This window comes from Hippopotamus amphibius, chromosome 11, assembly GCF_030028045.1.
Source record: "Hippopotamus amphibius kiboko isolate mHipAmp2 chromosome 11, mHipAmp2.hap2, whole genome shotgun sequence".
Classification (NCBI taxonomy): Eukaryota; Metazoa; Chordata; class Mammalia; order Artiodactyla; family Hippopotamidae; genus Hippopotamus; species Hippopotamus amphibius.
The window spans coordinates 42,020,277-42,042,844 of record NC_080196.1 but is presented as its reverse complement, the minus strand read 5'-3'; the positions used below and the strand labels follow the sequence as shown (position 1 = coordinate 42,042,844).

Genomic DNA, 22,568 nt, shown 5'->3' with positions numbered 1-22,568 from the left:
CGAGGAGCCACACCAGGGCGTGGGGTTGAGGTCGCCTTCTTGCAGGGCATCGAGCTGGCCTCTGAAGGGAAACAGGGTTGTCTAGGGGAGAGGTGATCCATGGGAGGGAGGACGGTGTGTGCCCCAGGCAGGAGGGAAGGCGTGAGCAAAGGAGCAGAGCCTGGAAGGAGCTTGGGGTGCGTGTCACAGGGAGGGGTGGAAGGACAGCATATTCCAGCTGACCTGGATCCTTCTTGCTGCATCTGAAGCCCCAGCAGAGGCTGGTAAGGGTCCTTGGGTGGCCCCACGTCAGGCACAGTGAGCCCGTCCATCTGTGGGTGAGGTGGGGGCGGCGGAGCTGCTGGGAATATCTGTGGGACCTGAGACCCACCCTGGGTGAGGGGGAGGCAGCTTTGGCTTCCCGTGGCCCTGTCTGGGTTTGAGCTGAGCCAGTCCCTTAGGCCAGGAGGCTGGGGTGACACCCATGGAGTGCTGGCTGTGGACTGGGCACTGGGGAGGGAGGAGCAGGGGAAGGACTCACCCCTGGGCCTGGGTCTGACTCTGCCTCCTCCCTGCTGTGTGACCTTGGACGTGTTATTTAACTTCTCCGAGTCTCAGAGAAGGCAGGGAAGTCATCACTCATCTCAGTGAGTTGTTATGAGGATTAGAAATAAAGTGCAACAAGAGGTTGGTACATAGTAGGTATTCAAACATGGCTGTGGTTGGGCTTCCCTGGTGGCGCAGTGGTTAAGAATCCGCCTGCCAATGCAGGGGACGCAGGTTTGGGCCCTGGTCCGGGAAGATCCCACATGCCGTGGAGCAACCAAGCAGGTGCACCACAACTACTGAGCCTGCGCTCTAGAGCCTGTGAGCCACAACTGCTGAGCCCATGTGCCACAACTACTGAAGCCTGCGTGCCTAGAGCCCATGATCCACAAAAAGAGAAGCCACTGCAACGAGAAACCAGCACACCACAATGAAGAGTAACCCCCACTCACAGCAACTAGAGAAAGCCGGCGTGCAGCAACGAAGACCCAACGCAGCCAATAAATAAATAAATAAATAAATAAATAAATTTAAAAATGGCTGTGGTTAATATGAAGGGAGAGTGAAGAAAGGCTGATGTGACAGCCCGAGCCTATCGATACCTATTCTGTCTGTGCTGCGGGATCCCTACAGAGGGAGGGCAGCCTCCCGAGGGCAGAGTCATCACGGGGGATCAAGGAGGAAGAGACCCTGGAACTGGACCCTGAGGTTGACCAAGAGGAGAGGAAGGGGGCCCAGAAACAGGACAGGAGGAATCTGAGACCCCCCTCCTCTGGGATTCTGGCTCTTGGTTGTGTCACCACCATTATCAACATTTATTGAACACTGACTGTGTGCAGGTGACTATGTTTGGCTCTAGGGTACAGAATTCTGTGTTTCTGCTATTTAATGAATGAATGTCCCAGAAAGTCCTTGGCATTTATCCATTCGTTCAACAAATAAGTATCACTCACTTACGATGTGCGAGGCACTGCTCGGGATCTGCTGATGGGTTGGGTGTGGGGTGGGAGGAGAAAGAGGAGCTGGGTGACTCTGAGGCCCGTGGTTGTTAGTGGCTAACGCCTAGGAGTCCACGTGCTGCCGTCCACACCTGGCCTGCCCTCCTTGGGCTCGTGCCTTTCATTCCTCTGTCCCTTCGCCAAGCCAGGGGTCGAGGGAACGTGACCAAGGCCTCTGCCCCCCAAGGGCTTTTCGAGGCAGCTGGCAGTCGGCCTGGGGCCTGAGAGGGAACACCTTTTACCTTCAGGTTCCTTTCTCCTTAAAGGCAAGTTCAAGGTCAGCGTTAAAACTTCAAATTTCCATAGTGGTCTGTGTTTTTCAAAAAGAATTGACTACCCTTTTATCATTTGATCTTCAAAGACTCAAGTATTGTTTTCTCATCATATGAGTTAGAAACCTTGAGACCCCCATGCTGCAACCTGGCCGAGATCTCACTGGTAAGAGATCAGGCTGGAGCCAGAGCCCAACACCGCCCGTGGCTGCACCCATGCCAAGGGCTACACCATCCTTGTGGGCAAGAAAGGCCCGGCACCTTCCCTGCCTCCCCAGATGGACAGGGTCCACCCTCAAATGGGACTCCCACCCCCGTTCCAGAAACAGAGGTGATAACTCAGAAGGGAGAGCTGACAGGCTCTTCCAGTCAGGTCGCAGGCTCCGCGCGCTCATCTACAGTGTGGGGGTGAGGATGGTCCCCGCCTTACAGGGCTGCGGTGGGGATCAGATGCCAGCAGGCCTTGGCACCAAGTCTGTGCTCCATAAATGCCCGCTGTTAGGATGCACGATAAAGGGCTTTCAGGGCCGCAGTGGCTTTACCGCCACGGTGAGAACCGTCCGATGGGCATGGTGCCCGTTCGATGGGCTGAGGAAAGCTGAGAGCGAATGGGGCTTGTCCCTCGGGAGCAGCAGACTCCGGCCACGCCAGCTTCCTGACCTGAGAGATGCTGCGCTCTCAGCGATGCAGCCCTGACCACCATTCAGGAAGGACCTGGCATTTGCCAGAGTGAAGCCTCCCGCCTGTCTCCTGGGTGGGGGTGTGAGGCCAATTTGGAGGAGGCAGGAGTGGGGTGGGGTGGTGTGTCTGGCCATGGGGTGCTGGGGGCTCTCACGCCCCCTCCCTGACCCAGCCTGCCTGTCTTCCTGGGCCACCTCTATGTGGGTCTGTCCCAGGGTTAGAGGGGGCCAGACCCTCAGCACTGCCTCACCTAATCCTTAAGTCTGGTGGCATTACCCCCATTTCACAGCAAGGCCCAGCAAGGCCATGTGAATCCCCCAGCGTCACACAGCACTTTGGTGGCAGAGCAGGGACCCCGAAGCTAGAGCTATTTGCACTACACGTGCTACCTCAGCCAGGAGCCTGGGAGACCCTGCCTACACCCAGCGTGGGGCCACAACCAGTCCCACCCTCCCTGGATCTGGACAAGGCGGAGAATGACCTCTGCCTTCTTGCGTTCCCTTCTAGCCTGACTTGCCAGGTCTGTGCTGTTCTGTCCCCTCCCTCCATGCCTCGAGTGCGCCCTTGCTCCTGGCTCCCAGCTCCCTCAGCTCTCCTCCAACAGCAGCTGGAGGCTTTTTTAAAAATATTCAGTTTATGCAAGGCAAAATCTAAAAGGCACAGAAGGACCCATGGTGAAAAATCCCTCCCCGCTCCCATCCCCCAGCCACCTAGTTCCCTGAAGGCAACCACCATTACTCAGCTTTCCAAAAATATTCTCTGCTCATATATTTCCCCCCATAAAAATGGAAGCATCTAGCCACGTTGTGCTGAACCTGGCTCATTTTGCTTTAGTGACATGGCTTGGAGGATTCCTTCCATTCAAGACCAGAGCATTCCGTTGCAGGCCTGAATCGTAATTTACTTAACGGGTCCCCTGTGGCTGGGCTTTTGGGTTGTTTCCAGCCTTTGGCTTTTACAAGCGGTGCTGCAGGAAATAAAATTGGGTGGCATCGTAGGGATGGTGCTGCTGGGTGAAGGACGTGTGCCTCTAAGGGTGGGAGAGAACACCAAGTTGCCCTCCATCAAGGTTGTGTTGAGTCACTTCTCCATAACCAAATGTCCCTACCCCCCACCCCACCCCTGCCCCCACCACCAGCTGCTGACAGCTGTCCGTGCTCGGCATCCCAAAGAGCAGATCTCTGTGACTCCGAGGGTTCTAGATGGGCTCTGGCCCCAGGGATACTTAAGTCCTTAATTAAATATCCCGGCCCTTTACTTCTTCAAACCTAAATTCAAAATGTCCTTTATGAAGCAAGTACTGCTTTATAAGCGAAAAGTGCCAAATTAAGAAGAAAAAAAAATTCAAACTCATTTCTTTGTCCCTTGAGGAATTCAGCTGCCTTACCTCCCACCTACCACCACTGTGCATGAGTGTGGGAAGGTGTGTCTGAGGCTTTGCTAAAGTAAAAGGAACAAAATATATTTAGTGCCTGAGAGAAACAAGGAGGCAATACTGGGTTGTTACTGGGAAAAGAGCAGCCTCTGGGCAGATGGGGAGGCTGAGGCCCAAGAAGGGGAGGGGCACTCTTGACCAAGGATCCTCACGTGTTGGTGCCACATGTCTGCCCTGAGCCTGAGGGCCAGCCTGGATCCCCTGGTTGGGCTGAATCTTGCAGAGGCCAGCCCTCCCCCGACATCCTCACCAGTCATGGTTTATAGTGTCTGAGTACAGAATCAGGGAGGTGTCCACTGCTTGAGGCTCACAGCTCCTACTGGGGTTATTACTGAAAGTGGGGGTCTGGCTGCTCCCTACTTTAAAGCCAATAAAGAGGCAGGGTTGGTGGAAAGGAAAGTTTGTGTTATTTCGGAGGCTGGCAGCTTGAGGGGGTAGGGCGGACTCCTGTCCAAAGGCCGACTTCCCCACTGACAATCAGTGGGCAAGAGCTTTTATGGTGAAGGGAGGGGACTACATACAGAAATAGCACAGTCAGCTCTGATAGTCATCTTGAAATGGGTCATGCAGTGGTCTTATCAGCATCATCTTGATTTTTTTTTTATTGGAGTATAGTTGATTTACAATGTTGTGTTAATTTCAGGTGTACAGCAAAGTGATTCAGTTATACATATACTCATTATTTTTCAGATTCTTTACCCATATAAGTTATTACAGAATATTGAGTAGAGTTTGCTGTGCTATACAGTAGGTCCTTGTTTGTTATCTGTTTTATATATTGTAGTTAATCCCAAGCTCCTAATTTATCGCCCCCCCCCGCCACGTTTCCCCTTTGGTAACCATAAGTTTGCTTTCAAAATCTGTGAGTCTGTTTCTGTTTTATAAATAAGTTCATTTGTATCATTTTTTAAAATTAGATTCCACACATGAGTGATGTCATATAATATTTGTCTTTCTCTGTCTGACTTACTTCACTTAGTATGATAATCTCTAGGTCCAGCCATGTTGCTGCAAATGGCATTATTTCATTCTTTTTTATGGCTGAGTAATATTCCATTGTGTATATATGTACCACATCTTCTTTATCCTTTCCTCTGCTGATGGACATTTAGGTTGCTTCCATGTCTTGGCTATGTAAATAGTGCTGCAGTGAACATTGGGGTGCATTTATCTTTTTGAAGTATGGTTTTCTTTGGGTATATGCCCAGGAGTGGGATTGTTGGGTCATGAGGTAGTTCTATTTTTAGTTTTTCAAGGAATCTCCATATTGTTCTCCATAGAAGTGATACCAGTTTACATTCCCATCGACAGTGTATGAGGGTTCCCTTTTCTCCACACCTTCTCCAGCATTTATTGTTTGTGGACTTTTTTTTTTTAAGAAATTTATTTATTTTATTTATTTATTGACTATGTTGGGTCTTCATTGCTGCACACGGGCTCTCTCTAGTTGCTGCGAGCGAGGCTACTCTTCATTGTGGTGCACAGGCTCCTCATTGTAGTGGCTTCTCTTGCTGTGGAGCACGGGCCCTAGGCACGTGGGCTTCAATAGTTGAGGCACATAGGCTCAGTAGTTGTGGCTCATGGGCTCTAGAGCGCAGGCTCAATAGTTGTGGTGCACGGGCTTAGTTGCTCCATGGCATGTGGAATCTCCCCAGGGCAGGGCTCGAACCCATGTCCCCTGCATTGGCAGGTGGATTCTTTACCACTGCGCCACCTAGGAAGTCCTGTGGACTTTTTTGATGATGACCATTCTGACTACTGTGAGGTGATACCTCATTGTAGTTTTGCTTTGCATTTCTCTGATAATTAGTGATGTTGAGCATCTTTTCATGTGCTTTTTGGCCATCTGTATGACTTCTTTGGAGAAATGTCTATTTAGATCTTCTGCCCATTTTTTGATTGGGTTGTTTGTTTTTTTGACATAGAGCATCTTGACTGTTTTAAGTACAGTTAATCTTTAGTTCCAGGGTCAGTTTATTCCCATCTCCTTGAGATCAGCTCTCAGAATTGTGTCAGCTTATGTCATGGCTACAGTCTTGTCATCATGTAGTTAACTTCTTCCACCTGGTGGGGGTTTTAGTATCTATAAGACAGCTCACAGGATATAGCTCAGAATATTTATAGCCCTTGAGGAAGAACTAGTGGTCCTTGACTATGCTTAATGACTAAACTATTATTATTTAGTCTTGTTGGACTATTTTCCTTTGTTTCTTCATTTTCTTACTTCTCTGATTAAACTTACTCTTTGGCTAAAGTTTTTTCCACAGACAGAAGGCAGGCTGAGGACATGAGGGACAAGGACCATAGGGTCCTGCTCCATTTCAGTCCTTCCTTTTCTTTGATACTCCTTAGTCTTGAGGAGGGACAGGTACAGAACAAGAAAGGGAGTAAAGTTTTGGATAGAGAGGTTAATCATAGATTTGGCAGAGGAACTCTGTTTTAGTTCCATTTCTATTCCAGTTTTCCCCAAATCTTTGAGGGAATGGGTTGCTTCTCTGGCTACTTCCTGCTGAAGTGGAGCATAGTCCTACCTAATTTTGGGAGTGGACACAGAGTTGGATATAATCTCAAATTCCAAGCTTAGCATCAATGTATTATATTATGAAAACATTACCTCTCTCTTCGATTACTTTGTCATATGGTACCTGGACAAACATTTGAAAATTAGTAGACATTACAATGAGGATAATAATCAAATTGCATCTTTGTATTGTTCTCTGAATGTGTTTTTTTTCCTTAATGGTTAAAGCAGATGTACAATGTATGTTTTTTTAATTTATTTATTTATTTATTTATTTATTTATTTATTTATTTATTTAATTTATTGGCTGCACTGGGTCTTCATTGCTGTGCACAGGCTTTCTGTAGTTGCAGAGAGCAGGGGCTACTCCTCATTGCAGTGCATGGGCTTCTCATCATGGTGGCTTCTCGTTGCAGAGCACAGGCTCTAGGCACACGGGCTTTAGTAGTTGTGGCATGTGGGCTCAGTAGTTGTGGCTCATGGGCTCTAGAGTGCAGGCTTAGTAGCTGTGGCACACAGGCTTAGTTGCTCCGCAGCGTGTGGGATCTTCCCAGACCAGGGCTTAAACCCATGTCCCCTGCATTGTCAGGTGGATTCTTAACCACTGCACCACCAGGGAAGCCCTACAATGTGTGTTTAATAGCCATAAACAGGCTGTTTTGGTTAGCCTAAAGTTCAGATTAAATCATGTATAAGCCAGAATGACTTCCCCATATGTCAACATGTGGAAATTTCTTTCATCATTTTCCCCTTTTAATTGCAAATCTTTCCATAGATAATCAATATATTTTTCCAGCATTGCCAGATGTGGCTCAGTTGCCTGCTCTGGGTCCATTCATGTTCCTCGGTGCTAGGCCTACTTTTTATTTATATATTGACCTAGTTATTCGTGATGGGGGAAAACTAATCAGACATAACAAACAAGTACAGAGGTATGCTGATGGGAAAACATTTTATAGGCTATACATTTTAGCACTAATACCCAGTTGTCACACAAACATTATACATGTGATTATAGTAGTAAACTTAAAGCCAGCAGTGAAGCACATCATAAGTAATTCTACTCTATGATAACTTCAGTAGACAATTTTTTCCATCCTGAACATTGGGATCAAAAATATGGTTTGAAGCAAAACGATAGCTTTCCATTAGAATTCTTTAAATTTCTTACCCAGTTCAGCAGTATGATCTGAAAGTTATCAACTGTCTGTATAATTTAACTTACCAAATAATCCTAATTACTTTGATATTTCTTCTGAGATGCCTAGCAGCCCTTTGGAATACTCAGAGTTAGCTAAAGAAAGAAACTTGCAATTTGTTATCAAAAGCAGCTCAGTATTCCAGGAAAATTTTGTTCTCTTAACAGGGAGAAAGAAAACCAAATTCCAGTCTTGTACCAGCTGACTATTAATAACAAAGTTCACTTACCTTATTAAATCCAATCTAGATCACTCCTGACAACATACAAAATTCTTTTCTCAAAGTTCCCCTTTTTTTTTTTTTGCAAATCTTTTATCATTTTTTTATCCATATGATTCATTCCTTATTTTTGCCATCCAGAAACAACAACTTATAGGACAAAATTATTATCATCATTTTTCCTTAACAAAAACGTCTCTGTTCTTTATACCTTCTCTCACCAACAGCACATATCCTACTTTACACACTGAAATGCTTCCCGTATCATTTTTAGTAGCTTTAATTACATATTACAATTTTCAACCTTTAAAAGCCTTAACAAAACCAAGAAACAAGTAATTGAACTGTTATATCAGCATTTACTAATTGGCAAACTTAAGAACATATTCCATAACCTCTAAAAACTTACATTTTTCTCATAGCATAATTTCTCTTTAATGTGATAAAAGATGCATGTTTAATAAGCCCAAACATCTTTTCAAGTTCTATTAATTAATCCAAGGCTAAAGTCTGAGGCATAGTGGGCTGTGTTTGTATTTCAAGGACATGATAAGAGTTAACTTCAAGTTTTCTCCTAGGCATATTTTTGTTCTCTCAGGGTCAGAATTCTGAAAACAGTGTTTTATCAAGCTAGCTTTCTTTAACTGCATATGCAAAAAAAACAAACAAAAAAAAAAAAAAAACAAGAATTTCAAAATTCTTTTGGAATTTCAAAAGAATTTCATCTTAACCAATTTTCCTCAGAGTCTAAAGAACATTTGTTGTCATATATTGTTTAAAAAATTACCTCTGGGGGGCTTCCTAGGTGGCGCAGTGGTTAAGAATCCGCCTGCCAATGCAAAGGTCACGGGTTCGATCCCAGCTCCAGGAAGATCCCATATGCCGCGGAGCAACTAAGCCCGTGTGCCAAAAATTAAAAAAATTAAAAAAAAAAAATTATCTCTGGGGACTTCCTTGGTGGTCCAGTAGTTAAAGTCCATCCACCTTCCAATGCAGGGGATGCAGGTTCAGTCCCTGGTCGGGGAACTATGATCCCACATGTCATGGGGCAACTAAACCCATGCACTGCAACTACCAAGCATGCAGGCCACAACTAGAGAGGCCACGTGCCCACAACTACAAAGCCCATGTGCTCTGGAGCCTGCACACCACAAGCATGGAGCCCATGCACTCTGGAGCCTGTGTGCCACAACAGGGGGCCCATGCTGCAGCAGAGGATCCCACATGCCACAATGAAGATCCCACATGCTGCAACTAAGACCCAAAGCAGCCAAAAATAAAATAATAAATATATATATATTTTTTAATTATCTTTGGGACTTCCCTGATGATCCAGTGGTTGAGTTTGATCCCTGGTTAGGGAACTAGGATCCCGCATGCTACACGGCATGGCCATAAAAAGATCATCTTTTTCTTTAGTTGTAATCTCATAGCTAAAAATTTTCTAATTACACAAATGGATTATACGCTCACACACCAGGAGACAGAACTGTCACAAATCCTCCAAGAGGATGACCAATAGAGTCCCAAATAAATACTTCCCCAACACAAGTGGTCCTCAACATCAGACACCCATCAGAACCAATTGGCAAAACACCCAAGTAGCACTTTGTGCTCAAAAGAGGAGTTTGCCTGGGTGTACACCAGGACTTACTCAGCCTTGGAGCTTGTCAGCTCATCTAGATGCATGTTTCTGTTCCACCAAGGAAAAGCATATGTTGGCAGCAAGTGCCAAGCAGGGGAGAAACAGGGAAGATCCCCAAAACAAATGGTTTCGGCAGCTGCTGGGAACATCCCCCCAAATCCCTTCTCAGGGCCAGCTAGCCATGAGCAGTGGGCTCCTCACAGCCATCTCAGCGTGGAGTCACAGTGGGCGACTTCTGCTTGGGAAAACCCTAGGAAGCCAGATATTGTGAGGGTGCAGCAGCCCCATGCTGGGTGGCAAAAATTGTTACCAAAAGTGGGGGTCTGGCTGCTTGCTGCTGTAAAGCCAATAAAGAGGCAAGGTTGGTAGAAAGGAAAGTTTGCATTATTTTGGAGGCTGGCAACCTGGTGGGCAGGGGGAACTCCTGTCCAAAGGCCAACTCCCCCCCACTGACAATCAGTGGGCAAGAACTTTTATAGGTGATGGGGGGGCACTACATGCAGAAACAGCACAGTCAGCTCTGACAGTCATCTTGAAATTGGTCACGTGGTGGTCTGATCAGTGTCATCTATTTTTTGTTTTATTTCATTATGATTTATGTATTTATTTATTTATTTGGTTGTGCCAGGTCTTAGTTGCAGCAGGTAGGCTCTTTGGTTGTGGCGTGTGGGCTCCTTAGTTGTGGCTTGCAGGCTCCTTAGTTGCAGTTCACCAGCTCCTTAGTTGTGGCAGGTGAACTCTTAGTTGTGGCATGCATGTGGGATCTAGCTCCCTGACCAGGGATCGAACCTGGACCCCCTGCATTGGGAGCATGGAGTCTTAACCACTGCGCCACCAGGGAAGTCCCTCAGTGTCATCTTGATTGTTTTAAGTACAGTTAATCATCAGTTTGTTCCCGTTTCTCTGAGGCCAGCTCTTGGAATTGTGGCAGCTTATGTCATGGTTATAGTCTGGTCATCGTGTAGTTAACTTCTTCCACCTGGTGGGGGTTTCAGTATCTATAAGACAGTTCATAGGATATGGCTCAGAATATTATCTGTAGCCCTTGAGGAGGAACTAAATGTCCTTGACTATGCTTAATAACTAAACCATTGATGTTATTATTTAGTCTTATTGGATTTGTGTAGTGTTTTAGACTTTTAGTCTTATTTCTGCATTTTCTCACTTCTCTGATTAAACTTATTCTTTGGCTAAAGTTTTCCACAGACAAAAGGCAGGCTGAGGACGTGGCGGGGAGGCAAGGATCATAGGGTTCTGCTCCATCTCAGGGTCAGGCCCAGCCTGGACTCGCTGCCCCTTTGAAGACTAGGACCCTGGCTCTTGACATCGTGTGTCCTGACTACTGAGCCATTCTTGTCTGGGGTGGCAGTGAGGACTGGGTAGGGGATGGGAGTAGGGCAGCGCCTGCCCTGGCCCTGGGGCAGCACATGGCCTAGATTGGATGGCCGTGATGCCTGCCGACAGATCCAGGACACACACAGCCACCCCGATGCTCGCTCAGATTGTGGTGGTCTGATCTGTGGGCCAGAAAGCCACATGCCTGGGACTCTTAGGAGACATGTAAGTGGCTAATGGAGGCTTTAAGGCTGGGTACCAGGGCAGCTGGAAGGGCATTTACAGGAGCCCAACAGCTCAGAGAACTGAGGAGGCATTGAGCCTGGGTAGGAGGTAGGAGGGTGCCTGCTGCCAGCTTCCCGAGGGGCTCGGGTCCAAGCTCCAGGTCGAGGGGTTCAGGGAGATTCTGGGGGCTGAGACCAGAGGCTCTGCATTGATTGGGAATGGGATGGGGGAGCTGAGGTGGGTATTTTGGGCCCAGTGCAAGGATTCATCTGTGTCAGGGTGGGCAGTGCTGAGGGGAGCCGATTCAGAAGCCTTCTGGAGTTCATCATTGAGCCCCAATGGGCCTACAGGGTGCCAGGTCCTGGGGAGGGGGTGCAGGACATGAACAAAGATAGGACTGGTTGCTGGCTTTGAGGAGCTGTGCGTGTCTATGAAGCAAACTGTGGGTTTATATAAAGCAAATATGCAATTAAGTGGCCCTAGGCTTTAGCTCTAAGAGTCCAGGAGCACAAAAACAGTTGTGGGCACCATGGTTCTGGTGGTTGGGGCAGGCCTCTGAGAAGAGGTGCCCATGCTGGAGCTGGAGGATGGACTTGGGGGAGAGGGGAAGGAGGGGATGTGGAGTGAGGGGCTCATGGAGGAGAGACCGGGAGGTGGGCACGAGGGGTGCTACAGAGTGGCTCTTGGGGTTACCCTAGGGATGGGGAGCCAGTCTCTGGGCAGGAAGCCCCCATCCAATGCAAGGCTCATGCCTGTGGAGCCCCTACAGCAAGGTGGGGTCCCAGGCCTGGAATGGGGCACATGGAACGCTTCCCGCATCGCCAGGGATCTCTCTCCTGCCCTCCCAGCGCATGAGCAGCCAGCCTGCTGACCGCTGCTCCACACCTGCCCACCCCCCCACGGCCACGCCATGTCCAGTTCCTACGACGAGGCCTCGCTAGCTCCGGAGGAGACCACCGACAGCTTCTGGGAGGTGAGGCTTGGATGCTCCCCAGATCCTGGGGACCAGACAGCCTGGCTGCATGGAGGCCCAGGCTCCCACCCACCCATGACCTCAGGCCTTGCTCCGCAGCCCCTTGGGCCTCTCCAAAGCCCCCCATGTCCAGTGGGCAGTTGTTGCCATGAAGTGGTTCCTACAGACCATTGAGCCCAGAGCCCCTCTGCCACACAGCTACTGCTGGAGAGATCAGGGCCTCCTGATCCTTTGCTCTGGGGGCCCTGGCTGAGACTCTTTGTGCTTCACACAGGCAGGTGCGGCACTTTACAGCTACATGGGCTTTCACAGCTGTGCCCTCCTCCTACCCTGTGCAGTGGGCAGGGGGCGCAGCACTGGTCATAGAGAGGTGCTGTGAGCTCAGGAAGTCCCACAGCAACAAAGAGGTGGAGACAAGCCAGCATTGCAGGAGCCTCCCCAAATATTTGAGACCCGGAAAGAAATTTTCCATTGGCTTCCAAAACCCGAAGTGAAAACTGCCAAACCTAAATTAATAAGTGTTTAACGAGATGTCTACAAAACATAATATTATGTCAAGAAGCTGCAGCGCAAGTCAACGCTTATATGACTCTATATAAATATGATAGATTTAGCACCACAAGAACAAAATGAATAATTCATTTGAGTCCAAGTCCAAATTATAAATATCCTTCTGCACTGGATGGCAACGAGGAAATTCTGTTTCAAGCGGGGTGAGGGAGTGTATAGACAGTGGGGTGTGAGGGGGGCTGCCCAAGCCTCTGGAAGCGAGAGGGTCCAGAAGCCCCCAGGGTGTCAGCGCGGAGCGGCCGGGGTGGCCCGGCGGGCGCCCCCTGCAGGACGGGGTGGCCAGGGCGGCCGCGCGGGCGAGGCGGGGAGCCGGCGGGAGTGGTGCTCGCTGCTTGACCGCCAGGTGGGGAACTACAAGCGGACGGTGAAGCGCATCGATGACGGGCACCGGCTGTGCAACGACCTGATGAACTGCGTGCAGGAGCGCGCCAAGATCGAGAAGGCGTACGCGCAGCAGCTCACCGACTGGGCCAAGCGCTGGCGCCAGCTCATCGAGAAAGGTGCCCATCCCCCCCTCCCCCGTGCCCAGCGCACACTCCAGACTGTAACCCGCCCCGCAACAGTCTGGGTCCCGGGAGCGCTCCCCGCCCCTGGATGCGCCTGCACCATCCAATCAGGGGCCTTTGCAGGCGCCGGCCCCTCCCCCGCACTCTTCCCCTCCCAAACCACGCAGGCCTCCCTGTCCCTGGTCAACTCTACTTTCCGCAATTTTAGGTTGAATTAAAAAAAACACAACTTTTTATTTTGAAATAATTTAAGCTCAGAGAAAAGTTGCTAGAATAATAGAGAATTACATACCTTTCACCCAGACTCACCAGCTCATATTTTACCACGTTTGTTTTCTCACTCCCTCCCTATTTATAGGCATATCTTTGTTGAACCATTTAAGTTGGAGACGTGCCCCTTCACCCTAAATTCTTCATGTATCATGGAAAAATAAGAACATTTGTTGACATAACCATAGTTCAGCTATCAAATTCAGAGCGTTTAATGTGACCACAATGCAAATTTTATTATAGCAATTGTCTGCACTAGTCCAGATCCTGTGGAATGTCTGGTCCCAGTGGCCTCCTGGCATCTGTCACCAGTTGGTTCTTCAATCTTATATTCAGTCAACATTCCTGGAGCACTGACTGTGTGCCTCGTGCTGTGCTGGCTTGTGAGAGCTCATGGGGTCCAGGCTGCCCCCCATGGAGCTCACAAGCTGATGGGGGAAACAGGGAGTAGGCCCAGAGGCAGATGCTATAAGAATTCATGAAGGCTGCAGGCTGAGGTGTGAGGATTCAGAGAAGGCTTCCTGGAGGAGGTGGCTGTTGTTGGGCCATGGAGGGTGGATAAAACTATAAGGAGAGCAGAGGAGGGCATTTCTCCCACCATGGGAAGTATGGGGAAAGCCTCAGAGAAAGAAGGCATGAAGGGGGCCCTCTGGGCAGGGGGAGATGAGGACTGGTGACCCCATGGCCATTTCCTCAGGCCCACAGTATGGCAGCCTGGAGCGCGCCTGGGGTGCCATAATGACGGAGGCGGACAAGGTGAGCGAACTGCACCAGGAGGTGAAGAACAACCTGCTGAATGAGGACCTGGAGAAGGTCAAGAACTGGCAGAAGGATGCCTATCACAAGCAGATCATGGGCGGCTTCAAGGAGACCAAGGAGGCTGAAGATGGCTTCCGCAAGGCCCAGAAGCCCTGGGCCAAGAAGATAAAGGAGGTGCCTGGTGGGCGGCTGCCACAGAAGGGGCGAGGCTGGGTGGCTGGGCTCAGAGGGGCCGACTGATCACAGGGAGAGTGTCTGTCGATGCGGTGGTCAGTGGGGATTGTGCCCAGCGAGGAGCCACACGTCCTGCCAGGAAGAAACATCCACAGACGGGGCAGGCACTACAGTGCCCGACAGGAGGGTGTCCGCAGGGGCAGGCAGTGCAGGGAACCATGTACAGATGGGGGGGCCACTGCTCCCGAATACCTGGAGCCTGGGCCCGCATCCCTTCCTCCTTTCAAGAACGTGTGCTCGCAGCTCCCGGTGGGAGGGGTTGAGAGCGATCATGTTGGCTCCTGCTTACAAGTAGGCGCCCTGCCCCCTCGCCCCTCTCCCCACAGCTAGAGGCAGCCAAGAAGGCCTACCACCTGGCCTGCAAAGAGGAGAAGCTGGCCATGACCCGGGAGATGAATAGCAAGACTGAACAGTCGGTCACACCCGATCAGCAGAAGAAGCTGCAGGACAAAGTGGACAAGTGCAAGCAGGATGTGCAGAAGGTGCCGTCCGGGCTGGGGTCTCCGGGCCCCTTGGAGTGGGTGGCAGCTGGGAGCCGCAGGGCTGGGTCTCACCCTCCCTTTGCCCTGCTGCCTGTAGACGCAGGAGAAGTATGAGAAGGTGCTGGATGACGTGGGCAAGACCACACCCCAGTACATGGAGGGCATGGAGCAGGTGTTTGAACAGTGCCAGCAATTTGAGGAAAAGCGGCTGGTCTTCCTCAAGGAGGTGCTGCTGGACGTCAAACGTCACCTCAATCTAGCTGAGAATACCAGGTAGCTGGGCGTGGCAGCACGGTGGGCACAGGGAGAGGCAGCTGGGCATCCTGGGCCTTATAGTGACAGGAAGGGGAGGGCGGAGCTGCAGGGGCCAAGAGGGAAGAGGCTCCAAGGACAGTGGGTGCCAGGGTGTGAGCTGATGCACACCAGATACTCAAGAAACATGCTTGGATGGATGGGTGAGTGGCTAAGGCAGGGATGGGGAAGGGTGCCCATGGGGCATGCCTGGAGCTGCCCACTCAGAGATTGTTCCTTGGGAGGCAGCCTGATTCCCAGCTGCCAGCACCCTGGTTCCCTGAACGGGCTCCGACCTTCACCAAGGCTGAGACGGGGCCGTGGTGCATCTTGCCCTGCACCTCTCCGTATCCCCCGTGCGCAGCTACATCCAAGTATACCGGGAGCTGGAGCAGGCCATCCGGGGGGCCGATGCCCAGGACGACCTCAGATGGTTCCGCAGCACCAGCGGCCCTGGCATGCCCATGAACTGGCCCCAGTTTGAGGTGAGGATGTGTGGGGATGGGGAAGGGGAATCCGAAACGGCTGGAAGGAGCCTCGGGGGCAGCCCCCCACCCTGACTGCTCCCCTGGCGCGCCCCCCCCCCCCCCCAGGAGTGGAACCCAGACCTCCCTCACACCACCACCAAGAAGGAGAAACAGCCCAAGAAGGCAGAGGGGGTAGCGCTGACCAATGCCACTGGGGTGGTGGAGTCCACATCCCAGGCTGGGGACCGTGGCAGGTGAGTGCCTCCTACAGAGCTTCTTGGGGACCGGGGGGGCCCACACGGCTGAGTTTTACCTCAGGAGACGAGACATGGCCTCAATCACGGCAACCTCGTGCTCCTCTCAAAGACAGTGGTAGCTAAGCCCATGAGAGCACCTGCTGTGTGCCAGGCGCTGTTCTCAGCATTTTCCATAAATTAACTTATTACATCTCTTATTACACTCTCAGCGGAGTGCGTAAATATTCCCATTTTACAGATGGAGAAACCAACACCCAGAGAGGTTAAGTGACTTGCCCAAGTTCACTCAGCTAGTTAGTAAGCCTCAGAGCCAAGATATGATGCGCAAGAGGTCTGGCTCCAGAATCCTCACTCATTATATATATATCTATATATAGATATAGATATAGATATAGATTTGCCTTGGCCTCATTTCTTTTTGGTTTTTTTCCCGGTTTTATCGAAATATAATTGATACATAGCACTATAGTGTGTACAGCATAATGATCTGACTCACATACATCATGAGATGATTATCACAGTCATATAGATACAAAGTTAAAGAATTAGAAGAAAATTGTTTTCCTGGTGCTGAGAACTCTTAGGATTTGCTGTCTTAACTTTCATGGATAACATACAGCAGTGTTAATTATCTTTATTACGTCGTACATTACATCCCTAGTACTAGAACCCTCACCCTTAGCCACAGGGTTGTAACGCCCGTCTCAGATGAGGGGTCGGATGTTCTCTGGAGTCTCCTTCAGCACCTCCTCACTCAAGGGTAATGCTAATAGTAATGCTGGTAGTCCTGCCTCCCATCTGTTTAAAGAGCTGTCAGTGAGGGTCACTGGCTCCCACCCCGTCTTATAAGGCCCATCCCTGCTCCAGCCCAGGTGGAATTTGGGTCAGGGCTTGTGACTGGGAGGAGGGAGCAGCCCTAAGGACGGGGTGAGAGGCTACTCATGCTGGGTCCTCTCTCTGCGTCTCAGTGTTAGCAGTTACGACAGGGGCCAGACCTACGCCACCGAGTGGTCGGACGATGAGAGCGGGAACCCATTTGGGGGCAATGAGGCCAACGGGGGCGCCAACCCCTTCGATGAGGACGCCAAGGGAGTGCGTGTGCGGGCGCTCTACGACTACGACGGTCAGGAGCAGGACGAGCTCAGCTTCAAAGCTGGTAAGGGGGCCGGGCTGGGGGGGCGGGGCAGACCGAAACTGGGGCGGGGCGCGTGGGCGTGGCCAAGACCTAGAGGGTGACCTGTGCTCCAGGGGCAAGACTTGAATTAGAGAGCAAGGGCAGGGCCCGAGAGTGGCCACTGGGTGCCAGGGGCGGAGAATGGACCTGAGAATAGGGTGGCGGTAGGGCCAGAACATGGATTGGAGGTGGAGACTGAGGCAGGGGCTGCCAGGAAGAGGGACAGGACTTGGGAAACGAAGCTGGAGGCGGGGCCTGGGTTTCCGGGGTGGAGCCGAGACCCAGATTAGTTGGGTGGCTGGGCAGCACGTGGGTGTCGAGATATGGGTGGAGTTGGTTTCCGGGGCGGGCATTCGGACAATAATGGGAGGGGCGTTGGGGTCGGTCCAGTGTAATCTGAGGGTTTGCCCAGCGGGTGGGGGTGAGCCCTCTCTGAGCTTCTGTCAACCAGCTCCCCTGTGTCCCCTCCGTAGGAGATGAGCTCACCAAGCTGGGCGAGGAGGACGAGCAGGGTTGGTGCCGCGGGCGGCTGGACAGTGGGCAGCTGGGTCTCTATCCTGCCAACTACGTGGAGGCCATCTAGCTGCCCTGCTCCCCTCCACACCACCCCCACTCCTCACCCACCACCTCCTCTCCCTGCCCACTCTCATCCTCCTCCCCTCGCCATAGAGTTCCAGACATATTTTCCGATCAAGCTTTTATTTTTTTAAAAGTCTAAACAGAACAAAACAAAAAATACGAAGAGACAGAGCATTTGCCTGGAGGCCAGGATGGTGGGACTTGAGGTGATGGCCCCAGGGTAGGTGAGCTCTTAAGACTTAGCCCAGCAGCAACATCACAACATCTGCTCTTCAGATCCCACCAAAGAGTCTCCTGAGCCTGGAGGGGTGTCTCCTGGACTCCTGCATCCTGCCTCAGTACCCCCAGCCTTCCCTTCCCCACCCTAGGCTGCTGGCATCTGCCCGCATTCTCTGGGCCTGGTTTTATGACCTATGCCTCCCCACCCCGCTCCCCTCCCACCACCACCTACTCTCAGAGGCCTCCCCTGCAGACCCCCGACAAGGGGGCCTCCCCTTTAGTCTTCCACTCTGCCCCGGGAGTGCCCTTCTCCTAGCGTCCCCCCAGGACTGGTGGGGCTTGAGGAGGGACGGTCACCCTCTCCTCCCATAGAGCTTTCTAGGGGTCCCTAGACTCCCCAGGACAAGAAGAGGGATGAACAGGAGTTGGTGACAGTGTCACTGGGGTGTAGGAGGGTGAGTGGACATAGAACAGGCTCGGCAGAGGGACCAGGGCCCTGCTGGGACGCTTCTTTCCAGTTGTCAACACGTTGGGCGCAGGCTTTTCCTCAGAGCCAGACCCCCCCCCAGTCACTTGCAGAGACCCCGCCCCCCTCTCACAAGGCTTCAGGCAGTGGGGAGGGGCCCCAAAGCCCAGGGCAAAGCCAGCAACAGTAGCAGCCTACTCCCATTTGCTGGGGAGGAGGGCATCTTGCCCCCCTTCCCTCCCTCCCTCCCTCCCTCCACCTCCATCTGAAACCATAGACCCACTAGGCTAAGCTGGCCTCCCAGCCCTTCCTCCTCTGCTCTGGCCTGCCTGGGGAGACACTGGGGGCCTGGCAGGCAAAGGGAGAGGCAGGAGAGGTGTGGGTTTGCAGGAGGGAGGAGCCCTGGCCTCAGCAGCAGGACAGTTGCCAGCTCTTTCTTTCTTGCGCTTCTCCCCCAACCCCAGCCCTGGCCCCCGGTAGCCCCTCCTGCTGGTGGCCCTTCCATCTCTCCAAGACGGGGTCTCAGTTAAAGGATTTTTGTGGGTGGGAGGAGGCAAAGAGCTTCCCGAGAGCAGGAGTGTTTCCTGGGGTTGGTGAAAGGAAGTGATGCTGGATTACCAGGTATTCGTACCAGGTACCAGCCAGCTTAGCCCATAGGAGTGGGGTGGGGGTGCTTGAGAAGCCCACCAGGGCAGGACAAGACCCCTCAAGTCAGGGGAATGGTGGGAAGGGGAGTCTCTCAGGAACCTCCGGGGTGAGGCCCTGAGACTTCCTGCAGCACCAGGTGAGGTTACTGCTCACAGCTGATGCTACTTTTGCAGACACCCTAACCACTCGGCCCGGGCAGCACCTGGCCCCCCGGGCCTCCAGGTAAAGACAGTGTGATACCCCAGCTCCTCTGTCACCCTCAGTCCTCTTTTGCTCCCTGTTCTCCCAACAGCCCACTCAGGACATCGCAGACCCCAGCCTCAAGGCCCTGAGCCTGGTCATGTGGGCACAGAGGACCCTGGCAGAGTCGCAGGGGCCTGAGCTGGGGTGGGCCTCCCTCAGGGCCAGGGAAGTTGGTATGGGGATGATGGCACCTCAATAGTCGGGCAAACTCCCATCCCAGCACCCCTGTTCTTGTTACTGTCTGCTTTCTGGGCCTCTGCTGCAGCCTGAGATGTGCCCTAGGCCCCTCAGAGCCTGAAGGAAGATTTCGGAAGCCCTCGGGCCTCCAGACTCCAGAACAAAAGCCTCCTCAGCCTCTCCCCTGGGCAGGAGTTGGGTTTGGGGGCCTCTGCCCCTGGGAAGGCAGGAAGCCGGCACATCTGCATCTTGGGGCCTGGGCTCCCCCTCTCTGTGCCCGTGGCTTCCCGGCACCTGGGGAGGGGCTGTGGCCCTGGCTGGACCCCTGGCCTGTCCCGCTTAGCACTCTAGCTGCCTGCTTTGAGGCAGGGACTCAAAACCCCATCCTTCTGAGCAACCACCTCCACAGCCCCGTTGGGGACTACTCTCTCTTTCAGTCCCCAGGCTCCTCAGGACCCCGGGGCGGGAGGGGCTCCCACCTGGAAGTCCCCCTAAGCTCCAGGGGCCCAGCCCCACCTGTCAGTGCTGGTGTCGGGCACTCGCCACCAAGCGTGGGGACTGCACCCCCACCTCCTGTAGCCCCGCCCGCCCCCGGATGCTGCGCGGGCCGCCCTGCGGGGCTCGGCGTGTACTGTGTTTTGTCCCCAGTTAAGCACCGTTTCTGCAGCCTGGCTCTGCGAGGAGCCGGGGCTGCCCTGCCACCCGCCACCCTAGGCTTCTTGACTCCATTAGTCCAACACTTGTGAAACTCCAAAAAGTGCTGTGGTCTCAGCAATGCACCTGTTTTGTACATGATTGTGTAATTTAAAGGTATATAAATACAAATATATATATATATAAGTTGTGATTGTATGACTGTGGATAAAATCCAGAACTGTGTCAACCTGGCTGGATGTTGTCATCTTGAGTCCTGTGTGTCTCTCGAGCCCTCTGAGAGTTCTCCGCGGTTGGACGTCTGTCGGGGAGGCGGTGCCGAGCAGCCCTGGATGCTGTCCTGGCCGCCACCACAGGCTGGGGGCCTGAGGGCTCGTCCCTTCACCTGCCAGGGCCCCGGATCCTGTACAGGGAAGGTCACACTAGACGCTCTCTAAGGCTCCAAGGCTGTGACCTTTAGGGTCCTGGGTGCCTGGTGATGAGCACTGACCAGGAGATTTGGGGCATCCGGAGTCCCAAACGCATGGGTCAAGGGTGAATGTGACCCCTAAATAGGTTTCAGTTTTTAAAGCAAAATTCTAAAAGTGACTGCTGAAGCCTGTGGCTCCCGGCCATCCACAGTCCCAGGCTCCCTGTGGTGTGACATCAGGGCATGCCACCCTGTCCTGTGTCCTGCCTGACCTCTGACAGCATGTCTGTGTGGGATCCCTTGGGGGGCCGGACCAGGGCTGCTAACTGTGCGCTGCCCGGGGCTCAGCCCCCGCCCCAGCTTCGGCTCCGGGCCCAGCCCCTGCTCCACCCTCCCCACTTGGGCCAGAGCCCCTCTGAGGCAGGGCAGGAGTCCCGGGTCCCGTCCCAAACCTGCCGTCGGTTCACTGTGTCCGCACCCCCACCCCAGGCCTCGGCCTCCCCTGTCTGGTTAGAGGTCTCTCTGAGGTGCTCTGCCCCTGGCAGCCTGACAGGGTCCTGACACAGACCCATCGTTCAAGGCAAATATGCTGCTGTCGCCTCACCTGCACTGCTGCCCCAGCCTCGGGGTGTGCTCGGGGCAGGGAGAAAAGGTCCACCTGGGGACTGGATCTCTTCTCTTCCCCATAGTCTTCATCCCCCAGATCCTTCTCCCAGGGACACACCCCTGGTTTTAGCCAAACAGAGGACTCTTCAAATAAAAGTTTGCTTTGTCTTATTTGGACAGGCTCCCCTGAAGAAGGTCAGGGAGTACCTGGGCTAGATGGGGTTCTGACGGGCAGGTGTGTGGAGGAGGAAGAGGATTCCGAAGTTTGCTGCCAGCACACGCGGTGTCACTGGATGGGTGTGTGCCCGCCGGAGCCGTGTGCCTCGTGGCAGGTCCACACAGCAGGGAGCTGCCCCACCCAGCCCCCCGCAGCTCCCCATTCTGGAGCTGGGCCAGCTGCCCACGCCTCGCCCTTAATCCCCCTCCTCCCTCCCTCCCTCCCAGCCTGAGATCCGAGGCCCCTCCAGGCCCAGGCCTAGCTGGGACGTGCAAGCTGGTGGCTCCAGGGACTCGGTTGGGGGCAGGGTGGGCAGGCTGGAGACAAAACCAGTTCAGCAGAGCCGAGCTGCGTTCTGGCCGGGGTCCCAGTCTGCCCCCCTCCCCGGGGGTGGGCAGACAGCAGGGGCCCGGCGAGGCACCGGCCTGGGGCAGGGCCCCCTCCTCCTCCGGGTGCAGTCCCAGCTGACAGATGCCAAGGTGCTGTTTGCTCACTGCCAGGAGTAAACTTTCTTCTGGAGACAATAAAATTGCTGAGGGCAGAAGGTGCAGTACAGGGCAGCATTTAACCCTCAGTGGTCTGGGCGGCGCTGGCTGGCTCCCATCCTGTCTCCTGGGAACCTGTCCTCAGAAGCCAAGCGTTACAGAGGCTAAGGGCGCTGACGGAGCAGGAAGCATGGCGGGGGCAGAGAGAGCCCTGGCTCTGTGGGTTCAGTTCCTGGTTCTGATTGGCTGTGTGACTGTGAGCAAGCACGTAACTGCTCTGAGCCTCAGTTTCATCAGCTGCAAAGCAGTGGGTGGGGGGTAACCCTTACCTCCCAGTTTTGTTGGGAAGGTTAATGACAAAAAAGCAGTGGAAGCACCTGGCCACCAAGTCGACCCTCAGGACACCTGAGCTGGATGAACAACCATGAGGGGAGCGTGAGGAAGCCGAGCTGCTTTGCCCAGGAGAGTGGGCGGTGGGTTCCATCTCCCCCCAGCACACAAATGAACACCCAGACCTGCGCCCTTTTCCCGTTAGGAGCCCTCACCCCTCACACCAGCCTCACAGAGCTCACAGCTTCAGGGCCACTGAAGAGGTCCGTGGCTTCTCTCAAGAGGGAAATTGCCAGCAAGCCGACCTCTCCTCCACCCTGTTTGCTGCGCAGCCAGTGTCCCATGAGGAGGACGGAAGGTCAACCTTCTCCCACAGCCCTGCTGCCCATCCCAGAGCTCCCTCGGCTGGCCAAGCAGAGGCAAGGGCTGTGGGCCCCCTCGCTCCTAGGAGGGTCAGCCCTCGGCCCACCCCAGGGGAAAGTCCTGTTCTACAGCA

At 53.0% G+C, this 22,568-nt stretch overlaps 1 protein-coding gene across 1 annotated transcript in view; it reads left to right on the top strand.

Moving 5' to 3' along the window:
• PACSIN1 (protein kinase C and casein kinase substrate in neurons 1) overlaps nucleotides 1–20,112 on the top strand; it is a 62,860-nt gene extending 42,748 nt beyond the window's left edge. The window contains exons 2-10 of the mRNA XM_057700609.1: nucleotides 11,905–12,029; nucleotides 12,943–13,099; nucleotides 14,073–14,308; nucleotides 14,695–14,850; nucleotides 14,948–15,123; nucleotides 15,506–15,626; nucleotides 15,735–15,862; nucleotides 16,834–17,021; nucleotides 17,513–20,112. Of these exons, the coding sequence (XP_057556592.1) occupies nucleotides 11,967–12,029; nucleotides 12,943–13,099; nucleotides 14,073–14,308; nucleotides 14,695–14,850; nucleotides 14,948–15,123; nucleotides 15,506–15,626; nucleotides 15,735–15,862; nucleotides 16,834–17,021; nucleotides 17,513–17,622 (1,335 nt within the window). The 5' untranslated portion in view covers nucleotides 11,905–11,966 and the 3' untranslated portion in view covers nucleotides 17,623–20,112. The remainder of the gene's footprint in view (nucleotides 1–11,904; nucleotides 12,030–12,942; nucleotides 13,100–14,072; nucleotides 14,309–14,694; nucleotides 14,851–14,947; nucleotides 15,124–15,505; nucleotides 15,627–15,734; nucleotides 15,863–16,833; nucleotides 17,022–17,512) is intronic.
• Nucleotides 20,113–22,568: the final 2,456 nt, after the last annotated feature.